We start from the raw sequence: 15,915 nt of genomic DNA on the forward strand, positions 1-15,915 counted from the left end.
TGAAGCCGCACTCCCCTTGTTTTCATGTTTTCCATTCTGTGAAATTCTGTCTCTGCTTGAACCAGTGTGGGTCAGGGTTCATGTTGTTACTTCTTTCAACAGAAGGGATTCTGATTGAAAAAGAGGCACAGATGTTCATCACAGCATGGTTTCACTTTGTAAAAGAAAAATGTGTGTGCGTAGAAAGAGAGTGGGAGAAGGAGTCTGGAATGATACTTACAAAAAGTAGCAGTGGTTATATCTGGGCAGCGGGATTAGAGGTACTATTTCTTTTGTGTGTGTTTTCTAATTGTGATTCAATGAGCATGAACTGCTGTGTGGTACAGGGGGAATGTTTATTATTCCTGACGAAGTCATTTGAACCCTTTGCTCCAGGAGAGTGAGAGGAGCCCCTCTGATCTGTCACTGGTGTTGCAGGAAGGAACATGAACCAGCCTGACACAAGCGGGAACTGCTCGTTCAGCGACGTGGACGAGCTGATGAGGACCCTGCAGCTGGCCGTCCACACCCCCACGTTCCTCTTGGGCCTGCTCCTCAACCTGCTGGCCATCCGCAGCTTCAGCACCTTCCTGAAGAAGAGGTGGCCCGATTATGCCGCCACCTCCATCTACATGATCAACCTGGCGGTCTTTGACCTGCTCTTGGTGCTCTCCCTCCCATTCAAGGTGGCCCTGTCCCAGGTGCGGCCGCCCTTCCCTTCCCTTTGCACGCTAGTGGAGTGCCTCTACTTCGTCAGCATGTACGGGAGCGTCTTCACCATCTGTTTCATTAGCCTCGACAGGTTCCTGGCCATCCGGTACCCGCTCCTGGTCAGCCGCCTCCGGTCCCCGGGCAAGATCTTCGGGATCTGCTGCACCATCTGGGCCCTGGTGTGGGCTGGGAGCGTTCCCATCTACAGCTTCCACGGGACAGTGGAAAAGTACACGTGCTTCCACAACATGTCCGATGGCACCTGGAGTGCCAAGGTCTTCTTCCCCCTCGAGGTGTTCGGCTTCCTCCTTCCCATGGGCATCATGGGCTTCTGCTCCTCCAGGAGCATCCACATCCTGCTGCGCCGCCGGGACCGCACCCAGGACTGGGTGCAGCAGAGAGCCTGCATCTGGACCATCGCAGCCAGTCTGGCTGTCTTCGTCGTCTCCTTCCTGCCAGTCCACCTGGGCTTCTTCCTGCAGTTCCTGGTGAGGAACGGCTTCATCGTGGAGTGCAGAGCCAAGCAGAACATCAGCTTGTTCTTGCAGCTGTCCATGTGTTTCTCCAACATCAACTGCTGCTTGGATGTCTTCTGCTACTATTTTGTCATCAAAGAATTCCGCATGGACATCATGGCCCACCGGCCTTCCAGGGTCCAGCTGGTCCTCCAAGACACCACGATCAGCCGGGGCTAAGGGAAGGGCACGCTGCTCAGAGGAAGGAGACCCCTTCAATTCTGGTAGCGGAGGGCTTTGATGCAGGGGGACGATCGTGGTGCATTCCCTGCTGGCCTTTTCCTTTGATGCTCATTGAGCACCAACTTTGTTATACTCCAAAGATCTTTTGCCAAAGCCCAGACAACTTGACATGTATCACCTAGTGTTCAGAGACCTCTGAAGAGCCCTGGTACCAGGTGAATTCTTGATTTCTAAGTCCAAAAAGTATCAGGCAGAATAATTGAGAAAGAGAATGAGACCATCTGAACAAGGCTGTTTCCCAACTCCCCGTCCTTCTGTTAGACTAGAAGATTCTGGAAATAGAGAGCCAGTTATGGCGGAGGGTCTTGGGCAGAGATGGAGTGGTAGGAATAGATCAAGCTCCTTTTTAGTTTGGAGATCTCAGGATGGGGCAGACTTGAATTTTCCAGTCCCTTCTAGAGCTCTGTTGGCCAACACCCTCACCGAGATGACAGCAAGTGGGGAGGCCGGGGTGGGCTAGTGGGCATGGTTAGCCCCAGGTTTCCTACGGGCCTCAGAAAAGCACATGAGGACAGCCAAACCTTTCTATGCCCACGAGAAGGCTGCAGAGGACTGAGGGGGTTGTGGGTGATACCCAGGAGCCATGAGGGGACAGGCTACACCTGGGGAAGGGGGAGACAGGCCAAGGGCTGGAAGTGGACCGGGCCAAGAGCTGCCACTGGGGCGTCCACCACACGGAGTGTTAGTGGGGGCTCCCCTGGCAGAGGGGAGATCCTGAATGAGACTGCCTTTCCATCTCAAATGGACTGGAGAGATGTTTATTGCACTTAGCTTGCCTTGCTCACCTGAGTCCTGGCTGGGCAGCCGGCACTGGTGGCACTGCCCATGGAGCTGTCCCTTCCTGGTGGCTGGGAGGGAGAGAACCAGGCAACCAGGCACAGAAGGACAGCAGGGGGCTCCTGGCAGCTCCTGTGGAAACGGTAAACAACTGAGTCACTGCTCCAATGGGCTTCTCTAACGGTCTAGAGAGAGAGCACGCGGTGACAGCTGAAGCGCCCTATGACTCAGCTGCTCCAGAGAGTGAAATGATTAGAAGGATAAATTGCGGGGTGGTTTTGCATGATGACGCTGTGAGTGGGATGAGTAGTAAGTGAGACTTAATGTGAGCAAGGCGCAGGTCTTTAGGAAGAAAAGCAACCACAGTCTACCTGGAGGGTAAGAGGCGCTGGCTGCTAAGTGGGGGCGGAAGGCCTGGGGGGCTGTGGTATGTGTGGGGGAGAAGATTTAGATAAAACCCTCAAAAACCCAGACCTGCCTATGGAGGGGGAGAGGGAGGCGTGGCTGGGAGTGCGGGCTGGGGCAGGGCAGCGGCGCACAGAGCTGCTTCCTGCCCGAGCGTGGATTCCCCCGCTGGCCTGAGAGCCCCCGAAGGTCTGGAGCTGCCTCTGCTGTGCTCAGGTCGTGCTCTGTGGAGCCTCCTCCCAGGTGGCTGGAGGGAAGAGTGAAGAAGAAAGTGTCAGTGAAGGGTGGAAAAGAGTGTGACCTGACCAGGAACAGAGGACCAGGGCCGGCAGCTCCCGTCCCCAGGCCTGTCCTCCGGGAACTGGCAGCCTCCGAGTCAGGGGCTCTGCAGACCCAGAGGTGAGGCCAAGTCCTGTTCAGCTGCCCCAGGCCCTGGACACTCCTCTCCTGGACTATAGGCCACACTGTCCCATGGCCCTCCTGGACAGACACCACCTGGGACACTCGGACAGAGCCACACTGTTACATACAGCAGGGCGTTTGGGGCTGGTTTAGGTCAGAGTCCGTGGTGGGAGCACCCTTCCTCCAATGCCTCTCTTTGCATCAGTTGCTGGAGCCCACCTGGCACAGTTGGGGATGCCCTTCATGTGTCTACTGATGTGCTTCGGCCCGGATGGGCTTTCGAAGAGAAAGGGATTGGCGGACCCTGACCACCCACCATCCCCAGTGATATTCAAACACAGAATCTTGTCTCGTGTGCAGCACGACTCTGCAGGTGACAGAGAGGGCTCTAGATCCCTGGGAGGAGAATCACTATGAAGGGTGGGAGTCTAGGCCCATGAGCTGTGTAACTATTGGGGCAGGTCCTTGATGTGGCAACCATGGACCTGTGGGCCTCGGGCACCCCCTCACCAATCCAAAACACTGTGGGGAGGAGGGGCCTCTTCTCTCTCCCCGTGGGGCCCCAGCCTGGCCTGAGGGTCTGTGGAGTGGGCACAGGTCTCTGCTGCAGGCCAGGATGGCTGCTCTGTGGGAGGGTCCGGGGTCTGGGCCCAAGTAGCTGCAACCAGAGCTGGCCCATGATCGGCCGTCGGCCCAGCGGCACGGGAGGTGCAGAGGGTCAGTGTTAGGGTTTGAGGTAGGGTGTGATGCATCAGGGCCCACTCCTAAAGCAAGTGGCAGCCGGAGGGTCAGGGAATCCTGAACTTAGTGGTGGAAAAAGCTGAAATTCCTGCTACTAAAGCCAGTGGGGGTTTCGGTCATTGTTTGCTCATGGTGTGACCTTATTTGCACTCCCGGTCTGGAAAAACCTGAGACAGAGCTGTTGTGTGTACATTTGTGAGACCAGGACAATTAATTGGAAAGAACTGATGTGATTAATCTGATTTGCCAAATAAATAGCTTCATATGATGCTGCATGACCTTGTCTTGGGCAACACTTACTGGCCCCACAGAAGAGCTGGCCCTCCATGGCCCCTGCTAGGTGACCAACCATCTTGGTCCCTTCAGTAGCCACCTGGACACCAAGCGTGGGGCTGCAGGGAGCTGGCCCTCAGGCCTGCCTCAGGACACAGCCCGGCCTGTCCCAGTGGCCAGGAGCCAGACCGCGTGGGGCCCAGTTGCCACTGCCCGACACCCACCGGGTGCTCTGTCCTCTCTGGTAGCAACTCGGCCGCAGACCCCACGCGCCCAGCATGGGTCCACCCCATCCTGCTCCTGCCGTCTTGTCCCACCACCACCAGGACACCGAGCTGCTTCCTATACACACACTGGGTGGCCCCACACAAGAGACCCGCTAGTCTCCTGAGGTCCTCCACGGGTGACACCTCCCTTCTCCGGCCGCCTATGGAGGGAACCTGACTCTCCCAGGGGAGATTCTCCGAGGCTCTCCTCAGCTCCTTATAAGTGAATTTTGCTAACCTGGACGATGTGAACTGCTGGGATCTGGCAGTTCACACCTTTCTCCTGAGTTCCCCACAATCCTGAGCAGCCTGGGTGCCGAGGGCTGATGGGGACACCCTTGCTCCATCTCCTACTAACCCAAGAGCCGTCTCACATGCAGGCCATGTTCCCAGGGAGGATCTGACTTGGCGAATGGCAGTCCACAAGCAGCATTTGTCAACTGTGTTTCTCTTGAGTCACCTCTGTGGGGACCCTATGCAGGTGAAAGTCATTATATTAATGCTGTGCAGCTGCTACAGAATACTAGGACATTTGGAATAGTAAGATAACACCCTCGTAGCAAGTTACCACAGATGAATAGTAATGGCAAAGACTCTTGACATGACTGAGACCTGGTAGGCAAGTGCAGAGGGTCACGGAGGTTTAAAGGATTTGGTTAATGGACCCATGAGGAAGGGAATCAGGCGGAGCTCCCCGTGCGGTGTGAGGACAGTCTTGAGTTCCGGATGGAGACGCCCCACAGAGGAGCCGTGGGGACCCCCACGTAGACCCTCCTCCACCTACCTGGAGTGTCGCCTGCACGGCGGATGGCAACCTTCCAGGGCCAAGGAAAGGCCGGCTGGGGCTGCCGTGAGAACCCCACTGCTGAGGAGGACAGGGCACTCCAGGGCCCACAACGGTGGTGACTTTTGGAGGGAGCACCCCCTGAAACTACCCTCACAGCCACCTCCCACTTTTCCCCCCCCAGAGCTGGTGTGCCCAGGACACAGAGCCCCAGGTGGGCTTTGAGGGAGTGGGGATAGCAGGGCGAGATGGACTCCAGGAGCTCGAAGTGCAAAACAGGCGTCCCTCTGCCCCCCATTCAGGCAAGACCATTCCCTCCCGGGCCAGGAGCCTGCAGGACGCGCCCTCCTTGCGAAGCTGCTTCAGGAGGCACCTTGATGAGGGGAGGATGTCCCCATCAGCCCTCAGCACCCAGGCTCAGGATTGTGGGGAACTCGGGAGAAAGGTGTGAACTGCCAGATCCCAGCAGTTCACATCGTCCAGGTTAGCAAAATTCACTTATGAGGAGCTGAGGAGAGCCTCAGAGAATCTCCCCTGAGAGATTCGGGTTCCCTCCGTAGGCGGCCAGAGAAGGGTGGTGTCACCTGTGGAGGACCTCGGGAGACTAGCGGGTGTCACCTTCAGTCAGTCTCAACATCATGTGGCCCTCCGTGCTTTGAAGTCTGGGGAAGGCGGGATCAGAAGCACTGTCACTTCAAAGCCTGACACCCTCAGTTCACCTTTGAGACCTCAGGTGATACCTTTATTCTGGGGGCCCTGTGCCTGAGAGAGTGTAGCCACGACACTTCCTGCGAAGGGAGGTGTGAAAACTGTCTCCACAGGGCGCAGCACGGTCACGCACAAGGCCGTCTAGGGTGCGCTGATACAACGTCTCTGACAGCGTGTCCCCCTCCGAGACGCCTTTTCTCTGCAGCTGGCTTTGGGCTGTGCGTCTGCACAGATGAGGGTGCACAAACACACGTGTGCGTTTCACCTTCAAGCCATGTGCTGGAGCAAATTGCTGGGGAGGCAACACATAATTTAGGAAGGCTGTGGAAAGCGAAACCAGGTGATCCAGACAGCTGATTCTCACAGACAGTGCGTTTCAGACTAGGTGACCCTGACTTGGGGAAAACACTGAAGTCCAATGACCCAGTGATGGTCGTGTGAAGCCCAGGGCCAAAGCACAGCTCTGGGCATGGATGGAGGGGTTTCCCCCCGAGGGCCTGGGATGGGTAAGGAAGGCTCCAGAGGACGGGCTCAGGGTAGGGCGTGTTTGAGGTGGTGGGACTCCAGGAAGCACCAGATGGGTGGGGAGACCTCTCCCCAGGATGGGCTGATGGCACTGGGCACTGGCCTCTGGGAGTGGCCACGTCCAGCGGCACATACAGGCCTCTGTGCTGTGTTTTCCCTCCAGTTTCCCTAGAATCTAGAATCTTTGGTCCCAAATTCAGGTGGCAGGCAGGGCGCAGCTCTCACTGGGGGGAACCGAGCGTGTGCTGCAGAGAGGACCGTGGCACACGTGCAAAACCCGAGGCACTTGGGGGACCTGTCCCCACCTCCTGCCCAGGACACCCAGAAATACTTAGGGTGGGGAACCCGGAAGACAAATGGACTTCCCCCGTCAATGGAGGCTGGAGAGCAAAGTCACTTTGACTTGAGTATTAAAGAAAATTTCACTCCGAAGACTGGAACATTCAATTACATGGATAAAATAGGGATGAAACTTGACGATTAATAGAGCTGTGAGCCATTGGTATTTCTTCCCTGGAATTTCACCCTCCAAAAAAACATCTGTATACGGCAAGTTTGGTGTCTGAGTCGGCTTGAGCTGCCATAGCAAAGTACCACAGGCCGGCAGCTTAAGCAACCGGAATTTATTCCTCACGGTTGTGGAGGCTGGAAGTCCCAGATCAAGACCCCCCGCCCCCCCACCTGGCTTGCAGATGGCACCTTCTCACTGTCCCCACTTGGCAGAGAGGGGCAACGAGCTCTCAGGTGTCTCTTCTTACAGGGACACTAATCCTATAGGACCTTAATTACCCGCTAAAAGCTGTATCTCCACATACAGTCACCTTGGGGGTTAGGACTTCAACAGATGCATTTTGGAGGACACAATTCAGTCCACAGCAATGGCTTTTATGCTGTGACCCAGAGCAGAAGTGTCCTGCTTCCTTCTTTTCTTCAAATCAAATGTAACTTGCTCGGAGCTCATTGAGCTTCACTGTAGAACGTTCCAGCTCCACCACCCCTGGGGCTCCCTCCTGCTCCCAGGATCCTGCACGAGTCCTAGCGGGCGTGTCCCTCGAGGGCCACGCTATTTGCAGAGACCCCTGGGTTTCAGTCCACACTGCTCACAGCTATGGTGCCCATTGACCAGGCCCTTCAATAGCGGTGTCTGAGTCCTACTTGGCACGAAGCTCACTCCTGTGGTCCCCAAGACCTCCGTGGTCAGCGTGCTTGCTCCACCAAGCCTGAGTCCCCTTTCTGCAGAGTGTGTGTCCGGGCTCTTCTTGGCAACTACAGCAGCCCTGCCCCTCCCAGGCCTGGGTGCCGGCAGTCTCACCCTCCCATCAACAGTCCGGCAGCCCCTTCTCCCTCTGACCTTTGGACCCACAGGCCTAGCTTCCTTTTCAGGCAGGGGGAAGGAGAGAGATGCTAAACCAGCCAGACTCTCCTTACTTCTTACTTGCGGTCCCGATGGGCAGTGCCCTCTGCCATCTGTGTGTGGAGCCACTTTCTTGGTGTCGGCCCCAGCTGAGCGGAGCCCCTCCCGCACCTTCAAGTCAAGCTAACGGGCACTGTATTTCCTGGGCAACCACCGCGCATCCACTCCTGTGTGGGACAAGAGGGTAGACTGGGGGCTCACAGCCCCTCTGAGAGACCAGTGAATACCTGCAAAGTGGAGAACAGGGTGACACTGCAGGCCTGGCTTGGGGCATCTGTGACAGTCCCCGGCTGTCTTCCCAGGTTAGCGTTTTCTAAACTTAAAAGAAAAAAAGAAAAAAAATCCCTTAACAGCAGTTTGTATGGCAGGGCATGGCGGTCTGGTATTTAAAAAGATGAAAGAGAAGCAGCTATGCTAGGGGGGCTCTCGAGCCCCCTCCCCTGGCCCCGTTGGCTGTAGTGGCCTGTGGGAACGCAACAGGCACCCTGAGGCCTGTGGTGTGAGTGGCGGGGACTGCACCGGGGTCTGTGAAGTGCCCACAGCCCCTCCTGCCACACACAGGCCTGCCCAGCCGCTGCCTCCTCTGCAGAGGGCCTCAGGCCTGGCTTCAAGCTCCCGCTGGAGCCCCCGCTGGAGCCACTGCAGAGAGTGCTGCAGGCTGGCTTCCCAGCAGCCACTCAGGAGCTCGGCATGGGGAGGCTTTATCAAGGAGTGCCCTTGGGCCTGGCCTTGGGAGGGCGCGGTGAAGGCATGGCGGCGAAGGAGAAGCTCAGCTGGGATGCAGCTGGGTGGCGACTCAGCTGACCCGGGAGGAGCTCCACAGCTGTAACAGTTGCTCAGAGTCAACTGGAGTGGGAATGAGACGGTCAGGATACCGGCCCTCGCAAGGCCCAGTCCTGGATGTGGCCTGGGAAGGGCTTGACCTTGGCTAGCTGGCCTCACTGAAGAGGGGCCTGGCTGTGCCTCCCAGGGGCCCCCAGCAGTGGGCAGCCACAAGATGGGGCCAGCAGCACAAGCCACTAGGCTGGATCCAACTGGGGGCCAGCTCAGCCCTGGGAGGAGCGGTTAGAGGAGCACGTGTGACTGGCCCCAGGAAGCAGGAAGCAGGGTGGCCAGTCCGAGGCTGTGTGGGGCCTCACAGAGGGCACAGTTAGTTGCCTTGCGTAGGAATTGGGCAGCCAGATGGAGAAGGTCTTGAAGCAGAGGCAGCTGGAGATCTTGGTGCCCAGCTGTGGGGTCTTTACAAGAGTCAGACCCAGGATCTTGCCTTGATGTCCCTTTGAGACTTTCCAGGGCACGAGCATGTTCAGGGCAGGCCCGGTGACATAGTGTGTCCAGGCCCTGGCCTCTGTGCTGGGGTCCAGGTTCTCTGGCTTCCAACATCTCCCTTTGCCTCTGCCAGTTACAGAGACCCCCTAAGCTAGCACAGGTGGCCTTGTTAGGAAGAAGAGGGGTGCATAGCCAATGGGGTTGGGGCTGGCGGGGGCTCTCTCAGCGCCTCAACTGACGTGCAGTAGCTCCTGTGGCTGGGTGCGCAGAGGACCAGCTGAGAAAGCCGCGGGTACCAATGACAGGAGCAAGTGAGATCCATTGTGGTGCCCAGATGCACACGTCACCTGCCCGGGCCTTCCCTCCTCTCTCAGTTGGGGTAGTGGGGACCCAGTTTGGTAATCGGTTGTTAGTGAGATTGAGCATGTTTTGTTCACCGAAACTGCTCTTAGGAAAAAACAGTATTTGGGAAGGTCCTTTGGGGTGAAAGTGGGAGGAACTAGGGGGGAAAGAGAGAGAGAAGAATCTATCACTTCAGAGAGGGAGGAAGGAGGCAGGGAGACCGGAGAGTGATAGGGAGCTGGAAGGAGCCAGAAGGATGACAGAGGGAAGGGAGGCTTCGCGACACAGCACCAGGGAGAGAGAGATGCCAAAGAATGTCAGCCCGAGAATGTGTGCTCGTCATGGCGAAGGCTCTGTTCCCCCTCAAGGCTGTGACGTTGGGGTTCTGGTCAGGTTCATCCAGGCATTCAAGGGACAGGGGTCCTGCGTGACCCTGGAGGATGGAAGCTCGCTTAGTGCCTGTGAAATTAAATCAGCAGATGGCACATTGTCCAGGCCGAGGTGGCCCCCAGTGGGCTGAATGCCGGACTCCCTACGACCACCTCTCTCCCTGGCCTGAGCTGGCTGTGGCCTGAGAGGGTGAGCCGCGCTCAGGTCGGGCTCCCCCGGGTTCCCCACCTGCCTGAGAATGGTGAGAGCTCTGGCGCCAGCCCTGGCCACTGTGTGATCGTAGCCAAGTGACCCCATTCCACACACAGTGCCTCGGCGTTAAATGGAAATGACATCTCTCCCTACAATGTGATAACACGTGGGAAATGTATGGCACGTGGTTAGGGCTCAGAAAATATCAGCTGTTAGAAATGCAGTGAGTTACTTTTTTTTTTTAAACAAAAGAAGAGGCCAGTTGCTCTCTGTGTAGGCCTTGGGGTCTTGGTCAGTTTTGTGGCCTGGAGTCCTCCTGTGGTCTGGTGACACCTGGGGACCTTCCCCAGGATAACAGTTTTACACACATGAAGTAAAATGCATAGAATTAGGAAGGAAAGCAAATGTATTGAAATACGGTCATCAGTATAGCAATACATAAGCTTCTTTACTTAGGCATTAAACAATAAGGTCTAGTGACAGGTTTAATAACTATCATAATTTTGAGTTAGTGATGAGCTGAAGTGTTGCTGTGAAATATCTGCAGCAACTGCCGTGTGATATGAGAGTATCTGTGATGTCTATCGGTACAAGTTCCAGGAACCATCTACACTACTGTGGCGTGATGCCCACATGCAAAATGGAAGGAAATGCTACTTGTGGTGAGTGATTAGAGAAAATAGGATGTAATGTTTTCCCCCGACTGGTTCATGACCCCCTTGAATTCCACTCCTGATCCCCAGGTTGAGAACTCCCTGTTTGGACAGAGACATAAGAATACGTGGCAACAGGTGTTCTTCCTCCAGAGAAGGATCATTTGTGTGCTCTCTTGGTTATGCAAATGTGGGCCACCAGGCTCCCACCCTCTTCCTCTTGGAGTCTGGGCTGACCTAGGACATTTCCTTGTGGGCTTAGCAGAAGCTGGCTGGCCCCTGTTGTCTGCTGCACTACAGGGCCAGGGGCCCTGGGGCTCTCTGAAAGCAAAGACACCCACATCCCCACCCTCAGGCTCTGAGATGCAAACTCAGGGATACCTGTGCAGGTGTGCTAGGGTGATCCAAGAAGCAGTGGCAGTGACAAGCAATGAGGCCCCTGAAAAATATCACCTTGAGTAAAGGGGGACCTCTGCCGATAACGCTGTTCTCAACTTGAAGGGGGAGAATTGGAGTCAGCGTGGAATGTGGCTGGTGCTTTGCAGCCGCCCGCCCCAGGGCCATGCTTTGGGAAATGATGGCCGAGTGTGGGAATGGGGACTCAAAAGAGCTATGAACCTGAACCTGGGCCATCAAGAGCATCCCAGCTTCCGGGGGCAGCAGCAGCCTTCTGTGAGAGACCGAGCTTCAACAGTGACACCTGGTGACAGCATGAAGAAACAGAAGCAGAGAGCTGTTGGAACACTGGCTCCCCTCCAGGTGTGAGGGAGCAAAGCTGACCTCCCTTTGGACTAAGGAGGACCCTGGGGGTTTTGAACAATTTGGGGGCAAGATGCCTGCCCAAAAGGCATAGGAGCTAAAGCAATGAATTGAGGCAATAATGTGACCATATTTGCAATCTAAGTTGGTGAAGCAGGTCATATCGGTTCCACCATCATAATTATATATGCTGTTTTTTTTTTTTTCGTGTCTCTGCGTGTGTTTTTGTGTTGTGTTTTCCTCTCTGAGGATGGCCTCACCTAACCTTATGTGAACGTTCTTGGTGTCACTTAATTGTCACCCCATAAAGCATCTCCAAGGCCCAACCACTCCCCGCAGATCCCACCTTTGGGCTGATTGTGTGTTCAGTTTCCCAACTCCCGATTCCCCCTCTCGGTACCCTTCCCCCATTGCTAACTGTGCGTCCCCCAGACCCCAGCCTTTGTCTCTTCCTGCCCTTCGTCATCTGCTCTGAAGCAGATGGTAGCCTCGAGTATAACTTCTTGGCTAGGCCTGTTCTTCCTAGGGCTATTTATTACGTGTTGAAACTGGGAGCAAAGCTGTAATTCAAAGAAGGAACCCAGGGAGACACACTTTTAGAAATACTGCACCCCCAGTGCCTCTGAAGTTGCAACACACAGGCTGCACAGGTGAGCTGCTGCACAGGGGAGCTGCAGCACGACTTCCCAAGGCTGCTCTGCATCTGAAATCAACAGACTGGGCGAGGGGCGGTGCAGGCAAAGGAGAAATCCCTTGGCAGAGAACAGGGCTGGGGGCACTTTTAGTGGCTGTGCATTCAGATCCATCTCCATGACCCTTAGCCTTCAGTAAAGCCTCCCACAAGTTCTAGCCTTGTCTTTTACGGGAGAAAGGAATCGGGAAGTGTTCCACACGGGGTCAGATACAGACAGAGGGCAGCTCCTGTGGACCCAGGGCTAAGATGGAGAATTTGGCAGTTTCCCCTGGGAGTCCTCAGGACAATTGAGGGAGATACTAGGGCTCCTGCTGAATGTGGGATGAAATCACAGGCCCTTCTGTTTGGAGATTTAAAAAAGGTAACCCCACAAAACTGGAGGATTTGGGGCTAGAAACAGGTCTGTAGTAAGAACTTGGATTGAAGAGAACTGTTGTACAGATGTGGAAACTGAGGCCCGTGGGGTTGTGGGATACTCCAGTGAGTGATTTTCCCAACACCATGCTAACCCCCACGCTGGGTCTCTGTGCCCTGGCCCACCCTTTCCACTCCAAGATCCTCTCGGGGCTCTTCAAAGACCCTGAGCCATCAAGGGGCGACCATCTGCTCCCCAGCAGAGGTTGGCAGCAGCCCACCTGTCCGCCTCCGCTGCCTAATCGGCACCTGGTGGAGAGCATACGTGTCTGCTACGCCTCATTGGTTCCTCCATCACACCGCACCGCACGGTGTCCTAATCGGAAACGGTCCTCCTTAATCGTCTCTCCCAGCAAGGGTTCACGGCTCGCCTCCGCCCCGTGTGCCTGGCACAGGTACACAGCTGGTGATCGACAGCCCTCACTTCAAGCCAAGGGAGCAACTGGAGGCCCAACCCTCTGGGTCCCCGCCCTGTAGCACCTGCCGATGACAACAGAGGCCCAACCGTGTGCAGGAGACCCCGTGGTAGGAGTGGCGACAATGCTGGGTGCCTGCTCTGCCCCAATCACCAGTTAAGAAGATGGTCACATTTCTCTTAAGGTTTAAAAAACAACTCTAAGCCCCTCAACATCACGGGATGGGGCACTGGTGACTTAGGATAAAATTTCCAGGGATGGCGTGATGCAGCGATTCAAAGTGTGGAATTCCTGTCATCGGGACGAGAGGGAGGTGATGTCCCCTGGAAGCTGCTGGCGACTCAAACTGTGGCTCAGGGGTGACGAAGAGACAGACATTCAAGATGCTGGTGACAAGTCGCGATACCAATGTTCCATGAAATGTGAAAGTGGAAAGGAACAGCAGTTCCCAGCTGATGTATTAGTTACCCTCTCTGGGATTAAAAGACATCTTTGGAACCAAACGCATTAGCTCCTACAGGAGGCACATAAACAATTGCATGCACCCCCCTAATAGTTTGTATGTTCAAACAGGATCTTCTCATTTGTAAAAAATATTTCTTTTGTGTGGGCATCTTCTTAATGGCCAAGTGGGAGATGCCACATCCTCAGGGTTGTCTTGGGTTCGGGCGTGGAGGGTCTGTGCCCAGAGTTCCTGGAGAAGCCCAGGTTCGGGTAGGCGGGGCAAATCCAGATTCTTCCGATGGGATATCAAAGCAGATTGTGGTGGCATCTTCTGGAGGCAATGTCTGGGTGAGTGTCCCTGTTCCCTGTCACTGAGTGATCCAGAGCCCCAAGGCTAGGGGCCCTTGAACCAAACTGTGCAGTCAGGTTCTCTGTCTCGCAGGGAAGCTGAGGGCGGCCCGGCATGGGTGGGATCACTTGGCAGTGCGAGGTGCGCAGCAACTCCTTTGCAACCGTGGGTGCCTGCGACGGGCCCCTAGTCACTTGAATTAGCTTGAGCTGGTTTCTCTTGCAGCAGCAAAGAACCCTCCTGGTAGTGAAATGAAGTTTCCTGCTCCAGAATGAGAGAGGCTGGTTGTGGGGAGAGGGGAGAGCAGAGACGCAGGAATGTGGGAGACACTTGGAGATTCTCTCTCATGGGGGCAGAGGGAGGTTGTAGGGCCAGACCTCCCCCACAGCCTCAGAACTACAGCTGCAAGCCCTTTGACAATCTCCTCTTAATTCCTTGGGAAACACCACGTTAGTGTCTTGCATGAAATCTCTGGGGTGGTGCAGACAGCAAAGCCGGTCATCGACTGCCCCAGGGGGACAGGTGCAGACTCTTCCCTTTCCTGTGGTGGGGACTTGGAAGATCACGTGGGCCGGCCTCCTCGGCCCTGTCCACAGACACCAGGGTGGGCTAAGGCTGCCATAGGAGGGCGTGGAGGGAACAGGGAAGTTGCTCTGCATTCATTGACATCTGGCCATGTGTTCATTTTACACTGTGCCTGCTGCAGGGGTCCCCCGGTCCAGATGTTGGCATCTGGCAGCTGCCCCCTAGGGTCAAAGAGGTGATGGAGATACCCCACCCCCACATCCCCCAGGGAATTCTCACGATCCTCCCTGGGAAGCCTTCCCTGAGCGTCCAGCCCCAGCCGGGGCCCTCTGTGGTCCCGTGGCACTCCGCATCCCACACAGCTCTGGGGGAGTGAGGGTCTTTTGGATTCAGGTCACTTTGAGAAAAGCAGGTTTATTATGGAGCCTAGGTGATGATGGTTGTACAACTTTATAAATTTACTAAAAATTACTGACTTGTTAAACAAGAAAGAAGGAAAGAAAAGTAAAGCTGTTTTATTGTAAGGATGTTCATGGAAATAAAGAAGACAGGACTCTCAGCTCCAGTCATGGCTGCCGGGGACCCCAGGGCAGGCCCACAGCAAGTCCCTCTGGGCTAGGACTCGTGGGACCTGGAACAAGGCTCAGATCTGGAAGGGCTGGAGGGCCCCGGGACGCCTCCCATCTCTGCCCTGCCCTTCTGGCCTTTCAACTTTTGTCTCTGCCACCGTAGTTCCGGCTAATGGCCATGATCTCTGCTGGCCAGTCCAATGGTGTTGCTCTCTGGCAGCCTGGGGAGGGGCTGCCTGTGGGTCAGGTGCTTACCCCTGGTCCAGTCAACCAGGGTGGGGGAGATGGGGCCACGTGATACGCCACATGGCCACCTACAGAGCCACCCAGAGCCACTGCCTTCAGCAGGGGCCTGGCAGGTGTTCCGAATCTTTGTGTGTTTGTCGCCACCTCCACACCAGGGCTGCTGCCCATAAAGTCTGATCGGGACACAGTCACACCCATCCTTACAGTGTGTGGCTGCTTTTGAGCTGCAACAGCAGCGTCAGGTAGTTATGACAGAGATGTATGGTTCGCAAAGCCAAAAATGTTTATCATCTGACCCTTTGCAAAAAATTTCCCTGACCCCCACTCTGAACTTTAAGCTCTTGAGGGCAGGGACTAGGTCTCGTTAATCCCCAGATCCCCCAAACTTAGTAGAGTGCCAGACACGTAGAAGGAACTCAATAAATTGTGTTAAATGAGTAAGCGGATGGGGTCTGGGCTGAATGTGCACAGTCTATACCCCTCGCTTCAAAAGGAGGCTTCACCTAGACAACAATCTGCTCACACTCCTGCCCGTGGAACACAGTGACCAACTGTCCCAGTTTGTCCAGGACTGAGGGGTTTCTCAGGGTGCAGGCCATTCAATGTTAAAGATTGGAAAGTCCCAGAGAAACTGGGACAATGTTGGACACCTTACGTTGGACACCTGGCCTCTCTGTAGGTAGAAGCACTTGCCTGCCCCAATCGGCCAATGAATCCACAGCGGGTTGCCGGTAGAACCGTGTGATCAGCAGACATAGGCTCACACATAACTGGCTGCGTGACAGTGACAGAATCAAACAACAGTGTACAGGAGCAAGGCAGTACCTGATGGTGGCAGCTGCGCTGGGGATTCTGGGTGTGACCGAGTGGAGCAGCTAAGATCTCAGTGCGCTGGGGTGATGAAGAAAGG

The 15,915-nt window shown here is 55.5% G+C and overlaps 1 protein-coding gene across 1 annotated transcript; it reads left to right on the top strand.

The window, feature by feature from the left end:
- Nucleotides 1–425: 425 nt before the first annotated feature.
- On the top strand, nt 426–1,385 carry GPR55 (G protein-coupled receptor 55). Its single transcript, XM_012652195.1, has one exon. It carries the CDS (start codon nt 426–428, stop codon nt 1,383–1,385), a length of 960 nt encoding a protein of 319 aa, XP_012507649.1.
- Nucleotides 1,386–15,915: the final 14,530 nt, after the last annotated feature.

The sequence above is a fragment of the Propithecus coquereli genome, unplaced genomic scaffold, assembly GCF_000956105.1.
Source record: "Propithecus coquereli isolate 6110/MARCELLA unplaced genomic scaffold, Pcoq_1.0 Scaffold383, whole genome shotgun sequence".
Lineage (NCBI taxonomy): Eukaryota > Metazoa > Chordata > Mammalia > Primates > Indriidae > Propithecus > Propithecus coquereli.